Genomic DNA, 23,893 nt, shown 5'->3' on the forward strand with positions numbered 1-23,893 from the left:
TTATTCCTGGCAGCATTGAATAATTCAACAAACATTTAAGAGAGCTGAGGGATATACAAAGGAGAAAATGCTTTCTCTTGTTCTCAGGGAGTTTACAGTCTAATTATGAAGTTTACAGGATTGGGACCAGAACTATTAAAGTTTTATTTTTTTCACTATTTTATGGCCTAATGGTTACTGGTAACACACCACAGATTCAACAGCCCAGTGATATGGTGGACCCTCTGATCAAACTAGAAGGGAACAGAGAACAAATGCAGATGGAGAATTAATGATCTCAACCAGTACTTGCTGAACCCTTACTGACTTATTAGCTGCTTTCATATGTTACTTAATCTTGACAACAACCCTTCCTGGTCATCCTTATTATCTGTGTTTCACAGGGGAGAAGAAAGAGTTTTCGAGAAGTGATTCATCCACAGTCACAGACCTAGAAATTATTGAAATGCACCAACTGGAATTTCTTTTTTGGCCTCTTCTTTGGCTGTCCCCAGGTTCCCATCTTGACTTTTCTTTGCTTAGATTCCTTTTCAAGGCACGTGAAGCCAATTTACTTCTGTGCTATTTTTTCCCTGTAGACTTTGAGTAGTCTTTACAACTTGCTGTCCTTCACTCCATGAGCCAGGCTTTCTAGAGTCTCCCTTGCACCTTGGCAATAAACTTTTTTTTTCTCTCTTTTCTAACTGTCTTTAAGACTTTCTTTGACAGGATGAAATGAAACATGTAAAAGGTTTATAACCGTACCTTGAAGTGGTTCTCTTAATATTAAGTATGATCTTTTAGTTTTATTTCTGCCACATTTTCTTACCTCACACTATTTCTCGACGACTTAAGGGTTGTAAATTTCTTGAATGTGGTGACTACGCCTACTCTAACTTGTTGATACTGCATAGCATATTCATGTAGCAACGGGGACTAGTAAGAGAGCCGAAACTGTCTCTTTTGCTCACCTCTTTATTCCCAGTGCCTGCAAATTATCGAATTTAGCATGCCCTCAGTATACATGTTTTAGTATGATGAGTTACTACCCGCCTATTGTTTTCCGTGTGTTATTCTGTATAAAAAGTTTCCTTCAGATCCAATATGGTTCTGAATTGAGAGCCCTGGAGGGGTTTTTACCTTTTCCCTATTTTCAGCCCTTTGTATCAATTTCGACCTTGGGTGCATTCCATTAAGCTCTTAGTGTCCTTCAAGGCTCAGTTTCCACATCAGCAAAATGGGGAGAGTAGCAACAGATGCTTGTTTCTCCTCATCTTCTATCACCTACTCGTTTTCCAGGGGCTTATTTGGATGAAATAAGCTTTGCTCTGGATGAAAATCAGCCACCTGAGAGGTAAGAAGCCACTAGGGTCCTCAGGTTGCGAGCCCAGTGTGGATAGCGAGCAGCTCCGCCCGCCTCGCCCGTGCCCGTGCCTCGTGGGTCCGGAAGCAACCCGACCCCATTTCGGCTGCGAGCCTGCCCAGTCCTCGGGCGCCCCAGCCTCAGGCGCCCTCTCGCCCCGAGGTAGCGCTCTGCCTCGGTGCCACCGCTAAATGGGCTCGGCACCGCGCAGGCTCTGACGCGCGCCGAAGGGCCCGGCCTCGTTTTGGCCGCAGCCGCCCGGCCGCCCGCGCGGCGCTGCACTGGGGGCGGGGAGTCTGATGGGAGACGCGCGCCGCGCTGAGGAGGCGGCGGCCCGGGAGAGGGAGCGGGAGAGGGACTGGGCGCGGGAGGCGGGAGGCGGGGGACAGGGGGAGGCGCAGCCGCCGCCGCCCGCCCCTTTCCGCTGGGGAGCAGCTGCAGCAGCAGGAGCGGAGCAGGAGCAGCGCAGCCACCACCGCCGCCGCCGTGGGATGTGGCCGGCGCCCGCCCCGAGCCGCGCCGCCCCCTGAGTACCCGCCGCCGCCCGAGCCGCCGCCACCGCCGCCGAGCCGTGCGGGGCCAGGCCGCGCCCTCCCCGGGCGCCCGCCGGCTCGCATGCCGAGGGGCTCCGGGGCGTAGCTGCGCGCCCGGCGCCGCCTCCGGGCTCCTCCGGCCCCGCCATGGGCTGCTGCAGCTCCGCCTCCTCAGCCGCGCAGGTGAGGGGCTCCCGCCTCCCGGCCGCCCGCCCGGATGCCTCCCCCGCCCCGCGGGCGCCCGCCGCCTCCCACCACCCGCGAGCTTCCCTTCAGCCCACTGTGCACTCCACAGGCCCCCACACCCGCCTCCCCATCCCGCTTCCCCCTGTCCCGCAGATGCCCCCGCGCTTGCTCCGGTGACTGCCGACTCGCAGACGCCTCTGCGCGGCCCCCGGGACGCCCCTAACGCTGCCGGCCCCTTTCCGACTTGGCCGCTTCCTCCCAGTCACACCTGAGCGGCCCGTCCCGCCAGCCTGCAGGTAGAGGCAACGCGGGCGCCTGCTCCCTGCCCCAGGTGGCACCCCTTTCCCCCGTCTTCCGGGCCTGGCTCCTCTCTTCCCACCTCCTTGGAGTCTTTATCCTCCCCATCCACCGACTGTTTTCTGTGCTCCCTGGAGGAGTACCCCCAGCATGGGCTGTTTACCCTACTCCCACCTTATTACAGTTTCTGCTCGATTAGATATTCTGCCTCTTTTCTCTCGCCCGCCGCCCCCGTCCAGGCTCTAAGTGTTTAAGCAGGTCCCAGAGCCCTTGTACAACCCACTTCCCCGATCTTGGCCGCTCGCTGCCACCCATCCCCCCTTTGTGCCTTGACCCCGGGCACCGCGGCCTCTTCTCACACCGAGGCCCCTGCGGGAGCGCGGGGACTGGGCTGGGAAGGAGATTGGGCACCTGGTGGGTGACGGGAGCGTTACGGAAACTCCCTCTTTGTTGCCAGTGTAACAGGAGGAAGAGGTGCCGAATTTAGTTTTTCTGTGGGCACTGGCTGAATGTTGTCGCTGAAGGCTGAGATGCAGAGATTTCTCTCAGCTTCTACCCTGCCCCCATCCAAATTTCGCTAGCCTCCCTCTCGCCGATCTGAGCCCTTAACCTGGATGGAAATGTTTAGACAACTGTATAAGAATCAAATGTAATAGGACTTGACTGCTGGCCACTAATAACTGAGAGGACCTGTTTGTAAATTACCTAATTTAGTGGATTAGGGAGTGTATTTACAAATACGATAAAAAGCAATCAGGAATACTGCATCAAACTGTCTGGTGGTGGTGTATGAAAAATAGGCTCTGACAACGCCTGGGATGTAATCTTACAGTTTCATTAGCGTAGAATTTAACTGTGGTCTTTGATTTTGTTTGTTTTGGGGGGAGAAAAGGGCTTTTGTTTTTAGAAATAAAAGCTGGTCAGTTCTTGGAGAAGAAAAACGCTAATTTGGGGAAAAAATTCCTTCAGAAATCTAGCATCTGTGATAATGCCAGAAGTGTTTTTGCTGCTGCTAAATGACTATATATAACTCAGTTTTAAATAACCTGCATACTTGTTCTGAAAATCTGAGCTCTGTTAGAAAATGACTAGAATTGCAGATGAATGGAGGACATTTATGTTTTATTAAGTATCCATCTTATTTGTCCATTCCTTTTTTGAGTGTTTGCTTACTCGTGTGCTTTTTTTTACCCCCTTTCCTTCTTTCTACCAGTCAGGGTGATTGGTTTAGTTAGTTAAACCTTCCTGTTCAGTTACAGTAACAAAGAAAAACTGTATGTAGTGATGTTATGAAGGAGAGGTCGATAGACCATGGTTTTCATATTAACAGATAAAGGTGTGGAATCACACAATGCCTTTCAACTGGTTAGGGATTTTGTGTGTATTGGGGGGAATTCAGTTGGGTGCTGTTCATCTAATATTTACTTAAGTATCATTTTCACCAAAAAAGTATTTTTCCTGTTGCCTTTCTTTAAAGAACTGGGTTACTTTGCATCCTCTTTTGGTGGTGAAATGCCTTTAAGACAGGAAAGTATTGATAGTTTATGGATGGCTCGGTCAGTGTTTGGACAATTAAATTTGGGAGAGATGGATGGTGGATCAAAACTCTGCTTTAATAACAGGTCTTATATTTGACTACTTCACATCTTACTTTTCAGAATGCTGTCACATACATTTTCTTTGCTTTTTCCTCCTCTTGCAGCCACTGTTTCCATCATGCCATGTTCTACAGACAAGATGTATGTCATGCACCCCAAGGGGTGCATTTTTTTTCCCGTGGATTCCTATAACCAATCAACAGCTGTCACATGCCTTTAAGTTCAGCTTTAGGGACTTGTAGTGTTCGGTGGAGCATTGAGGAGCAGGTTTTGTGCCAATGAGCTGGTCTTATTTTTTTGGTTTTGTTATTTGAGATTTTGGCATCTGTTCTTCATTTGTGAAATATTATCAATCTGCTGCATTTTAATGCCGCTTTCTGGAGCATTGCCAGTTAGTATAATATAGTATCTATATGTGTCGTATTGAAACAAGATAGGGACGCAGCTGCATATCTTCTCTCGCCCGTGAACCTCCACAGTACTTTGAACTACTCAGAGGCCTGGATTTTCAGGCAGAATGTTTCTCTCACCCCTTCTGCTGGCTTGTAAGCTTCTTTAGTATAGGAGCTGCTTTTATTTTCCATATCTTTGTATCCACTGCAGTTCCTCACTATACCTTGTATATAATAGTTGCTCAGTGATAGTCAATGAACAGAATACATAGATACACAGATTTGAACATCTGGTGGACAAGTAACATTGAATATGAATCCAGCCCTGAATCGTGTGCTGTTTTACTTCCATGAGCTGGTGGACTAATTCCACCAAGCCATCCTCTTCTAAGCTCAAATTTGAGCTGTTTTAAAATTTGCCTGCCTTTCCCACATTACTTCCTATTCTGTCGATGGTACCATCAGTTTGCACAATTGAGCAGGTTTTTTTTTTTTTTCTTTTCACTGGTGCTCTTCTTAGTGCTTATATTTTAGTTGGAGCAGTGGCTATAACATCTTAAAAGAGCTTGTCTGCAGACTCTAATGATAACCTGCACAGCACATCAAACAACGTGCTTTGAGGTAATCTGCAGTTTGGCTTAGCTTTTCTCATTATTATCGTCAGCAACTGAAAAGCCCTGGCAGGTTTTATAAATGTAAATATAGTATGTTTCCTTTTTGTAGTAGGGAGTCACTTTTGAAATATAATTTATTTTCCCACGTAGACTCTTGCTATGTTGTAGACTCTCATAAAAGAGTTTATTGTCTTCCAAACTGTTTCATCTCTTGTAGTCTGTCCTGGTATTATTTTCATTTTCTTGGCACTGTCTGGATATCATAATTTGCCATCAAAATAATTATCCTGTTTTCAGTTTTAAATAAAAGTGTCACAGTCTGTACTAACTTGTGTTTCATTGCTAAAAGAAGAAATTATTGGCAAAATTATTTGTGCTGTAACAGAAATGTGTATCTAAGAATCTTAAGGACTCTTAGATATGTTTATAGAACTCTTGTGGAATCCTTGTTTTGTTTTGTTTTGTTTTGTTTTGTTTTGTTTTAATTAGTGACCACTGCAAGTTACTTGCTAATGTTAGTAATTGCTCAGAACAAGCTAACACATGATAGCCTTTGCCTAAAAATCTCTTTGAAGGGGACATAAACGTGAGATGTCTTGAGTTTCTTTTTACAGCGCTAATCCTCCCTAAGACTCTTAAAATTTATTCCCAACTCTCCATAATTCGTTTGTTCTGTTATAACCTGCCATAATTTCTATTCTTGTAATGTTAAACTTCAAAGTTCACTTGTAAATCTTCAGATTTATGAAATGTTCTTTCCCATTGACAAACCAGTTTGAATGAAGGAGGCTTTTGAAAGATTACTTAGCAAATTGCCGACAGTCTTTGTCGTTAATGGCTAGATCATTATTTCTCACAGCAGTGCTTTGGAGGCCAGGAGATTTCGCAAGTGCTCTGAAGTTCTGCGTCCTTCGGTTCTAACCTTAGAAATTGTAAGCGGGGTGGAGGAGAATCTTTCTGGTTGAACAAACTGCCCCTTGTCAGTCTGACTTTAGGAGAAATTGTTCATGTCTATGGTCTCCTCCCATGTCTTCAAATTGAGAGCTATATATTTAACTGTGTTTTCTAGATCTCATATCTTGCCTTGGGTGTAATGGAAAACAAGCAAGTGGTTCACAAATACTGGTTAACTTCTAAGTATGTTAACTGTTCCTTAACAGAATTTTAAAAGTGCTGTAGTCTCCTTCTGCTTTGTGGAATTTGAAGTCAGAGGGTAAAAATGAAATCTGAAGAGTGTAGTGGGAATTACCAACGGAGACTAAGTTCTTCCATTAAAATATGCCCAGCGAAGTAGACCCGCTCTAACTGGAAGAAAAAGTCATGGCATGAAGACAATTGGTTTTTTCTTCTTCTGAATACTATGTGGTTAGCATAGAAGATCTACCCCTCAAAATATGTAAATCAAAGTTAATGTTAAAATTGGCTGGAAAATTAAGTAAAAAATGGTAATACTTTTTGTATAGCTATTTTTCACAGCCATTTTCATGTTTTAATTTCTCCAATAACTCTGAAGTTAAACTTACTTCTGTTTTACACCTGAGGAGGTTGAGACTTGGACATTGGGAAATTTGGCTGCTACTCAGCTCACTCAGAGCTACTAAGTGACTGATCCAGACTTCATCTCAGCTCTTCTGAATCTGAGTCCTGTGCTTCCCTTTTGTGTTCGGATGCATGCCTCTCAAATCTTAAATTTCAGCTCATTTTGTCTTTAGAAAAGTTCCACTCAGTAACATTTTGAGTTAAGGAATTTGCAAGTTAAATTCATGCCACTTTGCAGTTAGCTGGCTGCAGAACAACGTAGTATAATATAGCAAAACTAGTCCAAAATTTGTTAAGTTTCTGGGCTTAACAAATACTGTTTGATGTGTTAATCCTATTGTTTAGAAATGTTACTGGTTTGGAGGATATTTATTTATAGAAATATATTCTATCTATTACTAGTAATTGGTTAATAGCTATTTTTCTGTCTCCTCACTACTATCCCTTCTCCTAGAAGAAAGAAATATTTCAATTTTGAAACTTTGGCTCAGATTTTTGGGACTCTAGGGGATATTAGAGATAAACTAGGCGTACTATCTCACCTTTCTGTTGAGCTAAACTAGAATTTAGAGATACGAAGTAGTCTGAGGTCAGAGAGATGCATTATAAGGAAGCTAGGACTAGAAACCTACTTGGTCTCTTAGTCTCTTGATCTTTCTGTAGTTACTGTTAATTCTTAATGTTTTAAGTCTTGTCTTTGCAAACCTGGCTGCACATTGAAAACACATTGAGAACTTTAAAAAATACTGATGCCTGGGTCCTCCTCCTAGAGATTCTGATTTGTGGTCCAGGGATAGTGCCTGGGTATCAAAAGATTTTAAAGTTCCCCTGGTGATTTTCATGTTCTGCCAAGATTGAAAACCTCTGTTACATACCCTGGCTTCAGGTAATTCCATCTCCTCCTGTGGTATGAGTTACAATCTGTATGCTGACAATTCCCAAACTGAATTACTGGACTGAAACCAGTTCTGTCCTGGCTTTTAACCCTCATGTTCACTAACTGCTTAGCACTTCCACTGAAGTATCTTTTGGGCAACTCAAACTCAGCATGTCATAAACAACTCAGAATTTGTATACACATACACACATATCTTTTCCAGTCTCTGGTTCAGTGAATGATACCAGTATCCTGGTGTGGATACCGGAAACCTGAGGCATGTAGGAAACCTGCCTTTCATTCTTCCATGTCTAGTCATCATATCTTGCCTCATTTACCTTCTAAACTCCACTGCCAGCCCCCTAGTCCAGGCTTCTGTTACCTCCGGGTGGAACCTTGCTTATACATCTCTCCATCTTCATTCATGCTCCCTTCTAATCTTTCTCCATACCGCAGTCTTAGTGATCTTTAAGAAATCCCAAGCTGGTTGTGTCCCCCACCTACTTGAAACCTTTTCGTGATTTCTGATACTCTTAGGACAAAGACCGGAATCTCCGACCTTAGCCAACTGCACTGTGTGGGCTGGTCTCTACCTCCAGCATCACTGTCACTTCCTGCTGTGCTCCTCCTTACTCTTTGTGCTCCAGCATCACAGATTCTTCAGTAGATTGTATTCCTTCTTCTTTTAGGGCTTTTGCTTATGCTTTTCAGTTGTCTGGAAAGCTCTTTGCTTTTTTTCCCCAGGCCTTTGGCTGGCTGCTGCTCATCCTTTAACTTTCAGCCTCAGCGTCACTTGTTTGGAAGAGGCTCCTTGATCCTTCAAACCAGGCCTTGCCTCCTCATTAACTCTCACAGCCTTATGTGTTTTCCCTTTGAAATTTTAAGCAGTAAATAATTACACAGTTAATGTCTAGACCAGGAGTTTGCAGAACTACAGCCCATGAGACACATCTGGCTGGCTACCTGTTTTAGTATGGATTGCAAGCTACGAATGCTAAAAATGGAATCTGTATTTTCAAATGGTTGAAGAAAACTCAAAAGAAGGATATTATTTTTTAAAACAACTCTGTTGTGGTATAATTTCTGTACAGTAAACTATGCATATTTCAGATGTACAATTTGATGAATTTTGATAGATGTATACCCCTATGAAACCACCACCACAATCAAGATACCTAACATTTCCATCAAGCCCTAAGAGGTGCAAATTTTGAACTCCCAATTTATCCCTTCCCACCCCGTTTACTCCCTGGTAACCATAAGTTTGTTTTCTATGTCTGTGAGTCTGTTTCTGCTTTTGTAAATAAGTTCATTTGTGTCTTTTTTCTTCTTTTTTTAAGATTCCACATATAAGTGATATCATATGGTATTTTTCTTTTTCTTTCTGGCTTACTTCCCTTAGAATGACGATCTCCATGTCCATCCATGTTGCTGCATATGGCATTTTCTTCTTTTTTATGACTGAGTAGTATTCCATTGTATGTATATGTGTGTGTGTATGTATGTATGTGTATATATATACATATACATATATATGTATACACCATAACTTCTTTATCCAGTCATCTGCTGATGGACGTTTAGGTTGTTTCCATGTCTTAGCTATTGTAAATAGTGCTGCTGTGAACATTGGGGTGCATGTGTCTTTTTGAATTATATTTTCTCCAGATATATGCCCAGGAGTGGGATTGCTGGATCATATGGTAAGTTTATTTTTAGTTTTTTAAGGAACTGCCATACTGTCCTCCATAATGGCTGCACCAATTTACATTCCTACCAACAGTGTAGGAGGGTTCCTTTTTCTCCACCCCCTCTCCAGCATTTATTGTTTATGGATTTGCTAATGATGGCCATTCTGACCTGTGTAAGGTGATATCTCATTGTAGTTTTGATTTGCATTTCTCTAACAATTAGCTACGTTGAACATCTTTTCATGTGCCCATTGGGCATGTGGATGTCTTCTTTTGAGAGATGTTTATTCAGGTCTTCTGCCCATTTCTTGATTGGATTGTTCATTTTTTTGATATTAAGCTGAATGAACTGTTTGTATATTTTGAAAATTAGTCCCTTGTCAGTTGCATCACTTGCAAATATTTTCTCCCATCCTGTAGGTAGTCTTTTCATTTTGTTGATGGTATCCTTAGCTGTGCAAAAGCTTTTAATTAGGTCCCATTTATTTATTTTTGCTTTTATTTCCATTACTCTAGAAGCTGGTTTGAAAAATGTATTGCTGTGATTTATGTCCAAGTGTTCTGCTTATGTATTCCTCTAGAAGTATTATAGTATCTGGTCTTTAATCCATTTTGAGTTTGTTTTTTATATGGTGTGAGAGAAAGTGCTAATTTCAGTCTTTTACAGGTATCTGTCCAGTTTTCCCAGCACCACTTGTTCAAGAGACTGTCTTTTCTCCATTGTATATTCTTGCATCCTTTGTCATCGATTGAGTGCATGAGTTTATTTCTGGACTTTTCTATCCTGTTCCATTGATCTGTGTGTCTGTTTTTGTGCCAGTACCATGTTGTTTTGATTACTGTAACTTTGTAGTATAGTCTGAAGCCAGGGAGCATGATTTTCCCAGCTCTGTTCTCCTTTTTGAAGACTGTTTTGGCTATTCGGGGTCTTTTGTATTTCCATACAAATTTTAATGTTTTTTGTTCCAGCTCTGGGGAAAATGTAATTGATACTTTGATAGGGATTGCACTGAATTTGTCTATTGCCTTAGGTAGTATGACCATTTTAGCAATAGTGATTCTTCCAGTCCAAGAACACAGTATATCTTTCTATCAGTTTATGTCATCTTTTGTTTCTTTTATCAGTGTCTTAGGGTTTTCAGAGTACATGTCCTTTGCCTCCTAGGGTAGGTTTATTCCTAGGTATTTTATTCTTTTTGGTGTGATGGTAAATGGGATTGTTTCCTTAATTTCTTTTTCTGCTATTTTGTTGTTAGTGTATAGAAATGCAACTGATTTTTGCATATTAATTTTGTATCCTGCAACTTTACCAAATTCATCGATGAGCTCTATCTACTAGTTTTCTGGTAGCTTCTTTAGGGTTTTCTATGTATAGTATCATGTCATCTGCAAACAGTGAAAGTTTTACTTCTTAAAAGAAGAATATTATTGCATAAGAAATTTATTTCATAAAAAGTATATGAAATTTGAATTTCATTGTCCACAAATAACCACACTCATTTGTTTATGTGTCACCTACAGCTGCTCTCATGCTACAGCAGCAGAGTTGAGTAGATAGTTGTGACAGAGACCTTATGGCCTGCGAGTGTAAATATTTACTCTTTGGTTCTTTATGGAATATGTTTGCTGACCCTTGATCTAGACTGAGCTGATGAAGAGAGAGACCACGTCTGCTTTGTTCATTGCTGTTATTCTCTGTGCTTAGCTGGTACCTGGTACATGGTAGGTGCTCGTGAAATATTTGAACAAATTAATAAATGTTCTTTTTCCTTCCATGGGTGGATGTGAATGAACTCCTCCCTTAGAGATTCTGATGTTTTAAAATTTGATAGGAAATTTTTTTAAGGGACAAATATTTTTGAAGAAGGTGCTCAACAGAATTTTTAGCAGCTATCCTAAGCAGCTTGTCTGTTGCAGGTGTACATCGCACAGGTGAAACAAGTGTACTTATAGAGGTGTAAATAATTGTGTCAAGGTAGCTTGGAAAAGACTAGTCCATTCCAATAACGGGGCAGTTGGATTTACAGTGCTGATGTTTTTGCAGGCACAGATGGATACTTTATGTGCAGAGTTAGAAAAAGGGTTTGAGCTGGTGAAAAACTTAAGTCATTGAAGAGGCACTGTTATTTCTACTGTGGGAATTCACTCTGTGAAAATGATTAAAGTTTCTAGCACAGTAATATTTCTTCCCTTTTAATATTTTGTGTTTTCTTGTTTATTGGAATATAGCATAGCATAATGTTCCAATTTTGAATTTATGTATTGTATCAAAATTAGTACTTTTTTTTTAAAGTGATTTCTGAAAGAGATTTACATTTTTTCAGTATGTTTTAATATACTCAACAGGGTGTTGTTAGTTTTTTTCCCTCGATGGACTCCCTTCTGATTTCATATCAAGTGTGTAACAGGATTTACTTTAAAAAATTTGATGGATAAACTGCTGGAATTTATTATTTTTGTGAAGATAGTATTATTACTCTTTTTAACTGTTCTCTGCAACATGCCATAATCAAATATTTAGACATTTATTTAGTAAGGAAGCTCCTAAAAGCTTATTTTTGTCCTAATTTTTAAGGTCAGATATGCTGAAAATTGTTGAACAGGAGTGTTTGATTTCTGGATACATTTGTATAACATAAAATAAGGAAAACAGCAAAAAAGTGGAAAAATTGAAAATACATGGTTACTTCAAGATGTTCAAGGAGCAGTGAAGGTATTAAAGTTGGCTCCTTTGATCGCATTGTAATATTGAATGATGATAACAGTCTAGTAAGGTTTTGTTATGAGCCACTTAAGGATGATTCAGCTATAAGAAATAAAAGACCTTACATCTAAACAGCTAAAACATTAAGGAAAACTTATTATCTCATATAAGTTGAGAGGTAGGGTGGCTTCCAGCTTGGTAAGTTCAGTGGCTTTTTGGTGTCAATGAGGACCTGAGTTCTCTCTCTTTGTCATTTTAAGGAAGGTAGCTCTCAAGATGGATGTGACTGTTGTGGGCTCATCTTTTGCTGAGCTGACAATCTCCAGTGGTTTTCCTTTAATAGGAGTTGGGGAGGGCTGCACACTCATCCCTGAACAATCTCTAGCACGGAGGAGGCAAGGGAAGGGCTCTGTAATTGGCTTAGACTAACCAGGATTTCCCTCTGAGTCAAGTGGAGGGCTGAGCAACACCAGAACAAAATTAGGACTGTGCCAGCAAGGCTGGGTGGAGGGTGCGGAGTGGGAACGGTGACTGGGTAGGCAGCTGATAATATCTGCTACGTAGTTTTGCCATTTTCCTCTGCCTATAAAATCACACTTTTATAGTGTTTCCTAACGTTTTGCTTATCGCTCTGTTATAAAACTTTTCACTGTTCATAGTTGAAAATCACACAATTATCTTCCTATTTCCCCAGTGATACTGCTCTAGCCACTGCCAAAGCACCCCTCCCCCTAGCTCTCTTCCCCACCCCCACTGCCTCTTTCTCCCTCTGAGGCGAGGATAGCTTCTGGATAAAGAAGAGCATTTAAGGTTGGAATAATGGTTAAGTAGCTAATTAGTATTTCCACAACCAGTGGGCCCCAAAAGAACCTTGGGGGTTAGGATAACCTCTTCCCTCTCAAGCACTCAATTTCCTTTTCTGGCTTTTCTCACTTCTCACTTCTGTTTTTCTGTTTGATTGGTACTTTTTTTTTTTTTTTTAATTTCCCCTCCTTTGCCCTAAAACTTTCTTTTTCCTTCCTTTTCTTTCCATTCCTACCCGATGCACTTAAGGAGCCATAATACTGAGTGGCATATACTAGAACAGAAAAGTAAAAAGAGAGCCTTTTCCCCCCCTCTTCTGTTTAATTTCAGTTTTTTTTTTTTGATATAAATAGTAAAACTGAAGACTCACATTATTATGTAGACTATCTCTGTGATATAAAGAGTTCTCACTGTATAAAAACTGCATTTCTGCAACAAATAGCTAATTTACAGAAGAGGAAATAATAACTAAAATATGTTAAATCTTGCTGATAATCTAATCAAATTAAGGGCACAGAGACACCCTTTTCTTCTGTAACTTTTACCAAAGTTAACAGAATGATATTAATTGCTCATGTGGTTTTGACTCAAGTATACTTTATTGATTTGCTCAATAAATTGGAATTACTCTTTTGGGACACTGATAACATACATGGAAAGCCGTAAAAAAGTTGATACCACTTATTTAGTAATCCAAAAGTATAGTAATGCTAGATGTAAGAATCTTTCCATGTGGCTTTATTTATAATAGCAAAAGAATTTAATTTTGAACATAATATTTCTAGTGTAAAATTTTCTTGATATAAAATTCAGTTGAATTTAGTCTATTATATGTGTCTCACTTCACCATCTTCAACTAAGTGATCCTCCCTAATCAGCAAGTCACCTTCTGCCATCCTTATAAGAAATCCTTTCCCTACTGATGCTCTAAAGGTCTATTAGAATCCAAAAATTAAACAGCACCTTGTCCTGATAGGAACGTGGGCTGTATAGCCAGACTGTATGGTTTGAAAGCTCTGCTCTGTCCCCAGCTGGGTTATTTGGGCCAAATTCTGTAACATTTGGTACCTCAATTTCCCCAGCTGTAAAATGTGAACAATAATAAAACCTGCCTCACAGGCTTGTGTCAAACTGCACAACCCATGAAACTGTCTCAGACATGATATTAATATGAACTAAATCTCTCAGGTGTTCTCCTATCCATTAATGCTCCCCTAAACAAATCCTGTGTTTGGGTTTTAGAAAAGGGACCCCAACTTCCAAAATTTTTAAATTGTGTCTGGAAGATGAGTGCTAAGGATGAAATGAACAGCAATAATAAATTGGGTGGTTAGGAGTTCAGGGAATGGAGAAGGCAAGAAAGGATGGACTGGTTGGTGAGTGAGCTTCCTGGAAGTCAGCCTCAATTTGGCCTTGAAGGATGGGCTTAGAAAGAGTGGGAGGACAGACGGATTTTAGTAGAAAGCAGGGACAAGAGAAGACATTACAGTGAAATGAATGGGAACAGCTAGAACAAAGGCAAGGCAGCCTTGAACTTACTGTGTGTCAATTTGGAAAGGAGACCTGGCCAGAGCAGAGAGAAATATTACATGTAGGGAAGATTTCGCTATTTGAAGGGGAGGGGAATGGGCAGCCATGGAGGGTTTTTCTGAGTGATTTAAGGGGGAGTGATCTGAGCCTTGCCTGTGTGTAAAGCAGGAGAAAGGAAACCAGGGGCCACCCTGGAAGCTGTTCAGTAACTCGAACCAGCACTGTAAGTGGGAACCGGAGGAGACATTGTGGACTTGAAATAGGGCAGATTTTCCTCCCTTCATCTGGTATGTGGGGTAAAGGAGAGGGATAAACCAGTTTAGAGTACTGTGTAATGGGAGAAGGGTATTATAATTGGTAGACATGTGAGTTGAGATGGAGACTAGTATGTGGAGTATGTGGGGAGGGGAAGATGAATTTAATTTTGTGGGAACTGAATTTGAGGTGATAATGATATTAATACCTCCACATAGTGATTTCCCATAGGCAGCTGAAAATGCTCTAAGTCATGTGCATCAAGGAGATGCTCTAAGGACGAGTGGTCTCCCAGGGGAATGAAAGAGCATGGAATATGAGAGCAGGCCACTAGATTTTCCCTGCTTTTAGTCCCTAGTTGTCTGCTCTTATATAATAAATTTCATTTTATTCCTGCCACTCTGAGATGGGTACCAGTGTTAGCCCCATTTTACAGATTAAGAAACTGAGGCTCAGAAAGCCTAGGCAGCTTGCCCAAGGTCCCCAAGTAGTGTAAAGCTGGGGGTAGATCAAAACCTGTGCATTCCCTTCTGTACTGCATTCCCTTCCCTCTGCTGTACTGAGAACTATATTTAAGTACTATATTAAATGTAGCTTAGATGTCACTTTCTGTCACTTAAATTCAGAGCTTGTGTGTACAGTTTATTCTGGCTTTAAAGTGTCTGTGTGTGGTGAGAGGGTTGGTTTTAAGTCATTGCACCCCAAACTAAGGTCAGGGTATGACAGTTTGGAACAGAGTCTTTATAAGTGGTGGTTATAAACTTCAGACACTGGGGACCTTGAATACTGTTCATTTCCTCCTGAGTCCTTCTACAATTTTTTCCAAGAACTTAAGTTGGAACAAGTCTATCATGGCAGTAAGTTTACTAAATATGACTACAGTGGTGTCCTTTTCCCAAAACTCAGATTCTCAAGAACGCAGTTTTAAATAAGGAATGTGTATTTATATATTTGGTCAGTCTTTGGAGATCCATGGCCTCTGAAAGGGTTAATGTAATTGATGGTAACATTTTTTGCTAACATTATTTAATAATGAGTATCAGTGGGCTCAGGAGCATTAAGAAAGGAAAGGGTGAAGAAAATGGCCATGGTGAAGTTGAAGACTCTAGCACAAATGAAGACTCTAGCACATAAGAATCAAATTACAAAGGCAGAGATTTTTACCACTGGGGCAAAACCTGGAAATTTTTTTTTTAAAACTAATCTGTGCTTTAAAAACTCAGCTTTTTCAAATCTATTTGGCATGTGATTTTGTATTTTCATAAATTCTAAAAACATCATATGTTGGAAGACGGTTATAAAAACATCAACTTTTAAAATCTAGCATATTAAATATATTGAAACTAGCTATACTTTTACATCAAGAAAAGCATTTTGGAGTAGACATTGGTGGTTGAAGCAGATTTCAGTTATGAAGGTATGGAAATATTTTTTTTATTTTTAGAGGGGAGAGGTAATTAGATTTATTTATTTATTTTTGGAGGAGGTACTGGGGATTGAACCCCAGCCCTCGTGCATGCTACCCATGTGCTCTACCACTTGAGCTATACCCTCCCTCTGAAATATTTTAATAAGACACTTCATTTTAAAGTTGAATTCATTTCTGGATTTGGTGATAGTTTTTAAAAGTTTGTAGTTTAATCTGAGACAGTTAAGTAAGACCAAGTGGAAACACATGTTTCTTGTCGAGATCGTGATAAGGGAACAGTTGGGAACCTCCTGTGATGAGGGAATTCTTCCTCATGACCTGCTACTTACCTGAGCTCTGTGCTCTGTTAGGTGGTCCTACACATGCCTTTCCATTTAAGGATACAAATGTTCCTTATGTAAGAGCACCTTAAGCAGGGTTTCTCCAGATCAGTGCTCCCATAGTACCAGGGCTACCAGATGGTCCTCATAGAGGTCAGAAGAGTTTGGGAAGTTCTGCTGGGTGGATAACCTCTACCCCCTCCCCTTTGTGGAGTCACCGTATCAGTGTATTAAAGGCTCATTGCCCCACACGCCACACTCCCATACCCAAAACCAATTTAACTTGGCTTAACTGACCTCATTCAATTCATTTGTCCTTAAAATTTTTTTTTCATCTCATCTTGAGAAACTGATCTACAGGACAGCTTTTTAAGAACAATGCTTGTAATGTTTCTTCTCAGTTCCCTTAAGTGAGACCAAAAGTGAGTATAGTAGCAAGAACGTTGTTGATCAGGTAACCCTTAGTAGGAAGTGCTCAGCAGACATGAAACTGAGTTTGAGCACATCACAAACTTCAACACGTTCTTCACAATATTGACAGAATCGTAAATACATTTCAAGTCACTCTAACGTACTATAAAAAGCCTTATGATAAATTAAACGCCTTTCGTGTGAATCGTTTCTCTGATTTGTAGATTGAGATATTTAAGAAGTTAGGGAAGGGCAAGTAGTTTACAAAAGGATCCTTCAACTTTGAAACTTCAGAATCTGAATTGCTGTGAGGCCACCTGGCCAACAGCAAGAGAGGGACCAACCTTCTGTGCTTGGGGATTTTCTTCTCTTTTCCTCTGGGTCTTCAGTAAGTGATTGCAGGGCAGTTATAGTTACTGCTCCAGACAGCACTCCAAATGGCCATCTGGAGATGGGACCTCTCGATCGAATGCTGACTGTCTTTTGTTTTGAGAAAGAATTCAGGACAGTGATGATATTACAAGGGCTAACCAATACTAGATCTTCAGTAAATGTCTATTGCATATATGTGGTGGGGGGATGGGGTATTCAGAGACTGAATTTTTAGTTTATGATGCTAATGATCCTGGTCAGAATTACTGTTAAAACAAATATAGCCTGTCAATGGAGGTAAGTGGGAATAAACCTGAAAATTAAAATAAGCTACTATTCCAAATGTTTTAATTCTGGTGATTTTGAACCTGACCTTGTTAGCATGTTTTCCCACATTATAATGAAGTCTTTAATACTAGCCAGTCAGGAAAAAGAAGAGCACATAATTTAGAGACGCTGAGCTTCGTCAGCACCTAAGTATGCTAGGTGGGCAGTACTGGCTAATAGATTTATAAGAATGAAGGCTTACCTTCCTGCTTCCGCATGCTTCCCCTTCCTTCTTTCCCACTGACCCGCATTGCACGATGCACAGTGAAAGCTCTTTTGGCTCATCTTCTCAGTGCCTAACTGGGAGCAGAGTGGGTAGAGTTACAAATCCTACGTATTTTGTTCAAAGTGTGACCAGAAGGGTGGAGAACAGCCTGCAGAAATGATCCCTTCCTGTGACTGTGGCTCAGCAGTGAGAGGATGGCACCGAAAAGAAAGAAACTAGGAGAACCAAGAATATTGATAGAATAAAGAGAAAATTCCAGGCCAGGCACATGCTGTGGTTCCATTCAGCATTTACTGACTAGCACTGCTCAGGCTGCTAAGTACTGGATTCAACCAAGAAGGAGACTTTCCCTGTGGAAGGATGCAGTCCATGCAAAAGGGCGTCCACAGAGTGTCGGGGCGCACCTGAGTCTATTTGTTAAGTAGCCTAAAGTCATAGGGTTTACAGTGTACAGAGTGCTGATAATTTCTTGGCAGATTCTAAGCTAATTTTTAAAACTACGAGCTGGAAATACAAAAGTACCCTGAGGGAATATAGTCACTATTTTTGAAGTATGATCCATGTCTACTCTTAACTGGTAAGGACGGAGTTCAGTAAACTTTGGGATAAATTTATTATCTCTGTAGGCATAGCAGTATTTCATTACACAGAGTGAAAGAAAATAGTGTCCTTGAGTAGAAAATAAAGCTCCCCTGAAGCCTATGGACGAGTCACACTGACTCTCGAGGTTGTCCTGTAGAAAAGATGGGACCTGTAATGTGTTTAATATTTTTATTTCCACATTGAAATGACCAACATTTAAGCTGAGGTGTGATTTTTCCCCCCTTTGGTAGTGCAAACTTTATTTAAAATATTAAACAAATCAAAAGTGTCCCTTTGCTGTTGTTCACCAATCTCAGGTGGCTCTCTTGCTGTTAGTCTGCATCTAGCGACTGAGCCACGGAACTCTGCCCTTTAACCCTGCCAGGAAGCCCAGGTGCTCTTACCATGGTCCCAGAATCTCTTAGCTAACTGGGGACTGTGACCTGTTCAGTGTCCCACAGCCACAGAACCACAGGACCCAGAGTGGATGCTTTAGTTTGTCTTTTAACCACTGCATCAGACCATCTTCTCATTTATCTTCCAGCCTTCTGCCACTCAGACATGCATTTTTCTTTTCTACTCTTTCAGTATTTATGTCTCAGTTGCTTCGACAAATATTATAGGTGATTTTTAATCAAATGTGAATATATTTAGGACTTTTGAAAAAAATACTGAAAGCTAAAAGGAGGTGGAGGTGGGGCAGAAGGAAGAGGCACACATGTCCTAGTCCCACGTTAGAAGTTGCTGAGTCAAAGGAGATGGTTACTTGGAATGCTTTTACAGAATCCCACAACTGGTGGGGACTTTGAGGTCTGCAGTCCAACCCACCAAGGTATCATGGGTTATGATTCCAGATCCTGTGCCCCTTTTTTCCCTCTTAGGGCTTGATTTATTTAATTTTTATTTTTGTCAGAGCTATATATATATATATATTTAAAGAATCAAACATTTGTAGCAGGATTTTTTTTTAAGGTCTTTCACTTGTTTGCTGCTGCTCTGAGGCCATCACTTTTACATCTTTGAACTCAAATCTTCTGTTATTTCCCTCTGTATGTCTAACATGCTTATATTACTACCACCTGATCAGTTTTTGGCATTAATTTTGGCTTCTATCATGAAAGACGAAGACTGGGCTCTCTTCCAAATGCTTCCTTGCCCCCATGTACATGCTGCTAGCCACCCTTATCCTACTGTATACATATCAGGTTTGTTTGGATCAGTGTTCAGTCTCTGCATTATGATTGTGTGAATGCTCTTCACAGCTGAGTTATGAGTCATGTAATATTTCATCATTCCTACATAATCTTCTGTTGTTCTTAGAGATAATAATTGTGTTGTTCTTCTGTTTACCTAGTTTTCTACGTGCTTATTGAGGACTAATTGACCTCTAAATTCTGGCCTGGTTGTATGATTGTTCCTTGAGTCAGCACACGTACCTTAGCTATTCTTTCAGTTTTCTGATGAGATCTCTCCCGAGCTCCAGTCTGGGCTGGCCACTTTTCAGGCCTGCTGCAAGGCTGTCCATTTGAGATCTCCCTTTACATCATGCTGAGGATTCCCTTTGTTTTCTTTGTGCTGGTTTCCCAATTATCTGGATCCCACGTACTTTAAAAAATTATTAGAAAAAAATTTTTGAGGGGGAGGGTATAGCTCAGTGGTAGAGTGTGTGCTTAGCATGCCCAAGGTCCTGGATTTAATCCCCAGTACCCCCATTAAAAATAATAAGTAGACCTAATTACCTCTCCCCCCACCAGAAAGAAATATTAGAAAATTTTAAAAATTGCTTTATGGCTTCCTGTATTTTACAAATCTGTGTAAGGAAAATAAAGGCAGAAGAGAAGAAGGTGAAGTAGAGTTGGAGGAAGAAAACTTATTCTGCCTTCAAACTAGAATGTCTGGGGAGAGTTCAGAACATCTGTGTTTGAATGAGACCAATGAATCTAGTCAACTTGGGGGATTGAACATAGGCACTTATCTCTGCTCCTTCCCCAAAGGACAAATACATAGCATAAATACAGACCCAGATCACCAGGAATCTAAGGCTCAGGGATCTCTGAGGGCATGGGTGAGAAGAGAGGTTGAAAACCCAAAATTGGTTGATAGTCTGTGTCAGGAGTAAGTAGACCCTCAGAACACTTCCTCAATCAAGCAGCTAGATAACACGCTGCCCTGTAACTTTCTGTTTTTACACTTTACGCTTAGGATAAGGTTTGAGGTATATAGGTTGGGATTTTGTTTGGTTTTTGTTTGCGTATGGGTGTCTACTTACTCCAGCACAATTTGATGAAAGTTATAGTTTTCCTATTGAATTGCCTTTGTACCTTTTTCAAATATCAACTATATAGATTTATGAACTTTCTATTCTGTTTCATTGATCTGTCTTGACACAAATACATGGTCTTGATTATGATAACTTTATAGTATATATGCATATATTGAAATCAGGTAGTGTGAATCCTCTAACTTTTTTCTTCTTTTTAAAAAGCAATTTTAACTCTTCTAGTTCTGCCTTTCCTTATATTTAAAAATCAGCTTATCAGTATCTACCCCCCCCAAATCCTGCTGGGATTTTGGCTTTGGCTTGTGTTGAAACTATAGATGAGTTAGGAAGGAATTATCAAATACCATTGAGTGTTCCAAGCCGTGAATGTGGTGCAATTCTCCGTTTATTTAGCCTTTGATTTTTTCCCCCAAGCCTTTGATTTCTTCTATTAGTGTTCCTGCTCTGGTGTTTTCTTTCTTGGTTTATGCCCTTAATTTGGTAAAATAACCTCCTTCAGTAGCTTCCTAAGAAAGGATACATGAGGTAATTTTTTTGATACCTTGCTTGTTTTTATTCTTCATACATATTTAATGCTTGGCTGGATTTAGAGTTCTACATTGGAAATTATTTTCTCTCAGAACTTAAAATGTGTTCCTTTGTCTTATTCCTGCTAGGGTGGCTATTGAAGTGTGATGCCATCTTGATTCTTGAATTTTTCTTTTTCTTTCTTTCATTTTTTGGCATTAAACTTGTTACATTCTCTCTGGAACCTTTTAGGATCTTCCTTGTGGCCTATGTTCTGACATTTTTCAGTGATGTGCCTTTTGTGGATCTCATTATGATGGACACCTGGGGGATGGTGGGAGAGGTGTCTTTTAGTCTAGAAATTTGCATTTTGCAGTTGGGAAAAATTTTCCTGAGTTTTTTCCTTGATTCTTTCCCATCTGTTTCCCCTGTTCCTTACTTTTCTTATCTTTCATTTCTGAACTCCTTGTCTTCTACTCCGTATTCTGGTAGATTTCCTCAATTTTATCTTTCAGATTTCTATTGCATTTTTATTTCTGCTATGAGTTCTTAATTTCCTATGTTATTTTATTTTGTACTCTTTAGTATTCTTTTTTATTTTTGCATCATCTGTTTTTATCCCTCTGTGCGTATGTGTGTGCATTTGTTTTAAGTTCGCTTCTCCCTGTATCTGCATCTTGTGTCTTCCAGCTGAGTTTTTTTCTTTTTTGTCTCTGCATTCATGTTAAAAGTTTCCTTAAATGTCTGGTGATCTTAGCCATCTGTTCATTATTTAAGTGTGGGGCTCCAAAAGGTTGTTTGAAAGCATTGTATTCATTTGGGTATAGGACAGTTGATTGTGGATTCACTGTAGAGTGCTCAGGCTGGCCTGAATTTCCTTGAGAAACACCCAGAGTCAGTATCTTTTGGTCTTTTCTCTTGGACTGGTCAGATTTTCCCAAAGAAGTCTCATCTATTCTCCTGGAGGGTATTCATCTGGCTGCTAGAGTTCTGGGATCCAAGCAGGGAAAGAACATTGGAGAGGGAGTTGGTCTCAGTATTTAATATGTAAACTTCCCCTTAGTCCTTTGGTTTTCTGTGTGATACCCCTGCCCACAACTTTTCTGGGTAGAAGAAGAGCAATTAGTTACCCACCAGCAGAGAGGGTCTCACTGCCCTTAAGTAGCCTTTCATGAATCCTCCCATTTGTAGCCCTACTCTTACCTCTAGTTCCAGAGATATCATATACCACTAATTCCTGAAATGTGGGGGAGTTTTGTGGCATAAATTGGTTTGCCTCCTGGCTTTTCTCACTGTTGACTCAGAAATAGCTTCTTGCAGTCTGCTGGGTCAGTTATCTCTCTCCTACTGGCTTCCTAGTTCCAAATATTTTAAATCCCTCGCTGTCATTTTAGTATCATTTAGGGAGGGAGCAGCGTTAAATGCATATGTTCAGTTAGTCAGCATTTACTGGAAGTACCATCCAAGTCTCTGTCATCTGTATGAGTGAATTCTAGTTTAACAGTTTCATTGAAGTGTGGTGCACAGAAAGGAACTCACTAAACTAGGTGTAGTCAGTTCTTTCTTCTGGATTCTTAGTGTTGCCTGAGGTTGAATTAGCCTTTTCAACAACCTCACTTATATTAGCTTGTAGTCCACCAAAAGCTCTGTCATCTTCTTCCAGCACCCCAGCTGACCTGATGTTCTTGTAATGTTGGATTTAAAAAAGATAAATACAAAACTTGAATTTCCCTTGGAAATACAAAGCTGTTGATTTTTGCCTAGTTTGGCAGATTGTCATGAGCATTTGGAATTCTGACTTTATTATGTATTTGTGTTTGCTGTTGCTTTCTCCAGTTTTTATTATCTGATAGTTTGGTCAGTAGGCCAGTTATGTCTTCGCATTCATTTAGGGAATGGCTTGTTGATTTGCGGAGTTCGTTATAGTATGGTCTGGCTGGAAGCCCTATTGTCATTATCTTTTGGCCTTGGTCTTATTTATCATTTTATTTTATTTGTTAAAAATATTTTTAATTTCTTTTCAGGACCTCTCTTTACTTCGTCAGCTCTTTCCTCAAGGCCATTCTAGCAGTTCCAAATATTCTTGATCTTTATTTTAGTCCATTGCCCCCCATTTTACCCCCAGAGATAGTATTAGTGATGAGATCAATACATTTTAATAAAACTCAGCTATATCATGTGTTTCCCAATCACCATTCTCCTAACTATCAAACCAAGGTCATGACATGAGCCAGGAATGGCTTACGCAGGTACATGTGCTGGTTCTAATTATTCACCTCTTTCTTTTCTAAGTCCCACAAACTCTCCTTTGACAGTCGGTTCTCGGATTTTACCTTGAGTTTTAATTAAGCTCAGTTGCAAAGTTTGTGGTGTTCACTTTCTTCCCCTTTCTAAAAATAGGGATGCTAACATGTTTCTTACTGTGCATTCTTGTTCTCTGCCATTGCAGAGGGCATGTAACTTGTCTGGACCATCAGGGTGTGAACTCTTCCCTGGGAGACAGGAGAGGCAGTGTCTCACCCCTCTGTGTTCTCAGAGTACTGACTGGTCTAACATGTAGAAGACAGTCAGTAATTTGGGTCTGTTGGGTCCCAGTTGGGTCCTATTGGGTCCAAATGTTGGGGTAAGCTTGTTTATTTGAAACTGTAGAGTTCTTTCTGAATTTTCTCACCTATTTCCCTATTAAGGCTTCAGTGTTTACAGACCAGTGTTATGTCTCATCCTGCTAAATTTTGATGTTGCCTATAAGGTTGTACGGTTTTTGAGGGGAGAGGAGGTAATTAGGTTTATTTATTTATTTATTTTTTAATGGAGGTACTGGGGACTGAACCCAGGACCTTGTGTATGCTAATAAGCACATGCTCTACCACTGAGCTATACTCTCCCTGCGCTGTACTTTCTTGTATTTAAAGTGTCCAGATTTATTGAAAAAAGTCTTTTCATAATACTTGCTGGTGATCCCAGCATTGTGTTGGGATTTGGAGATAACGCCACGGAGAAGACAGCCTCTGTTCTCAGGGAGCTCACCACCCAGTGGGCAGGAGAGGATTAAAGAAGTGCTAACAGTCAAGTTTTG

General features: G+C 40.6%; 1 protein-coding gene across 4 annotated transcripts in view; it reads left to right on the forward strand.

Annotated features, from left to right (window-relative positions):
- Positions 1–1,704: 1,704 nt before the first annotated feature.
- SLC44A1 (solute carrier family 44 member 1) overlaps positions 1,705–23,893 on the forward strand; it is a 171,027-nt gene continuing 148,838 nt past the window's right edge. Inside the window, exon 1 of one of the 4 annotated variants that reach the window (XM_074361927.1) lies at positions 1,705–2,058. In XM_074361927.1, coding sequence (XP_074218028.1) covers positions 2,023–2,058 — 36 coding nt within the window. In that variant the 5' untranslated portion in view covers positions 1,705–2,022. Of the gene's footprint in view, positions 2,059–10,773; positions 10,792–23,893 lie in introns of those variants that run through there. The other 3 variants (XM_074361930.1, XM_074361929.1, XM_074361928.1) reach the window with 3 other exon arrangements.

This window comes from Camelus bactrianus, chromosome 4 (assembly GCF_048773025.1).
Source record: "Camelus bactrianus isolate YW-2024 breed Bactrian camel chromosome 4, ASM4877302v1, whole genome shotgun sequence".
NCBI lineage: Eukaryota > Metazoa > Chordata > Mammalia > Artiodactyla > Camelidae > Camelus > Camelus bactrianus.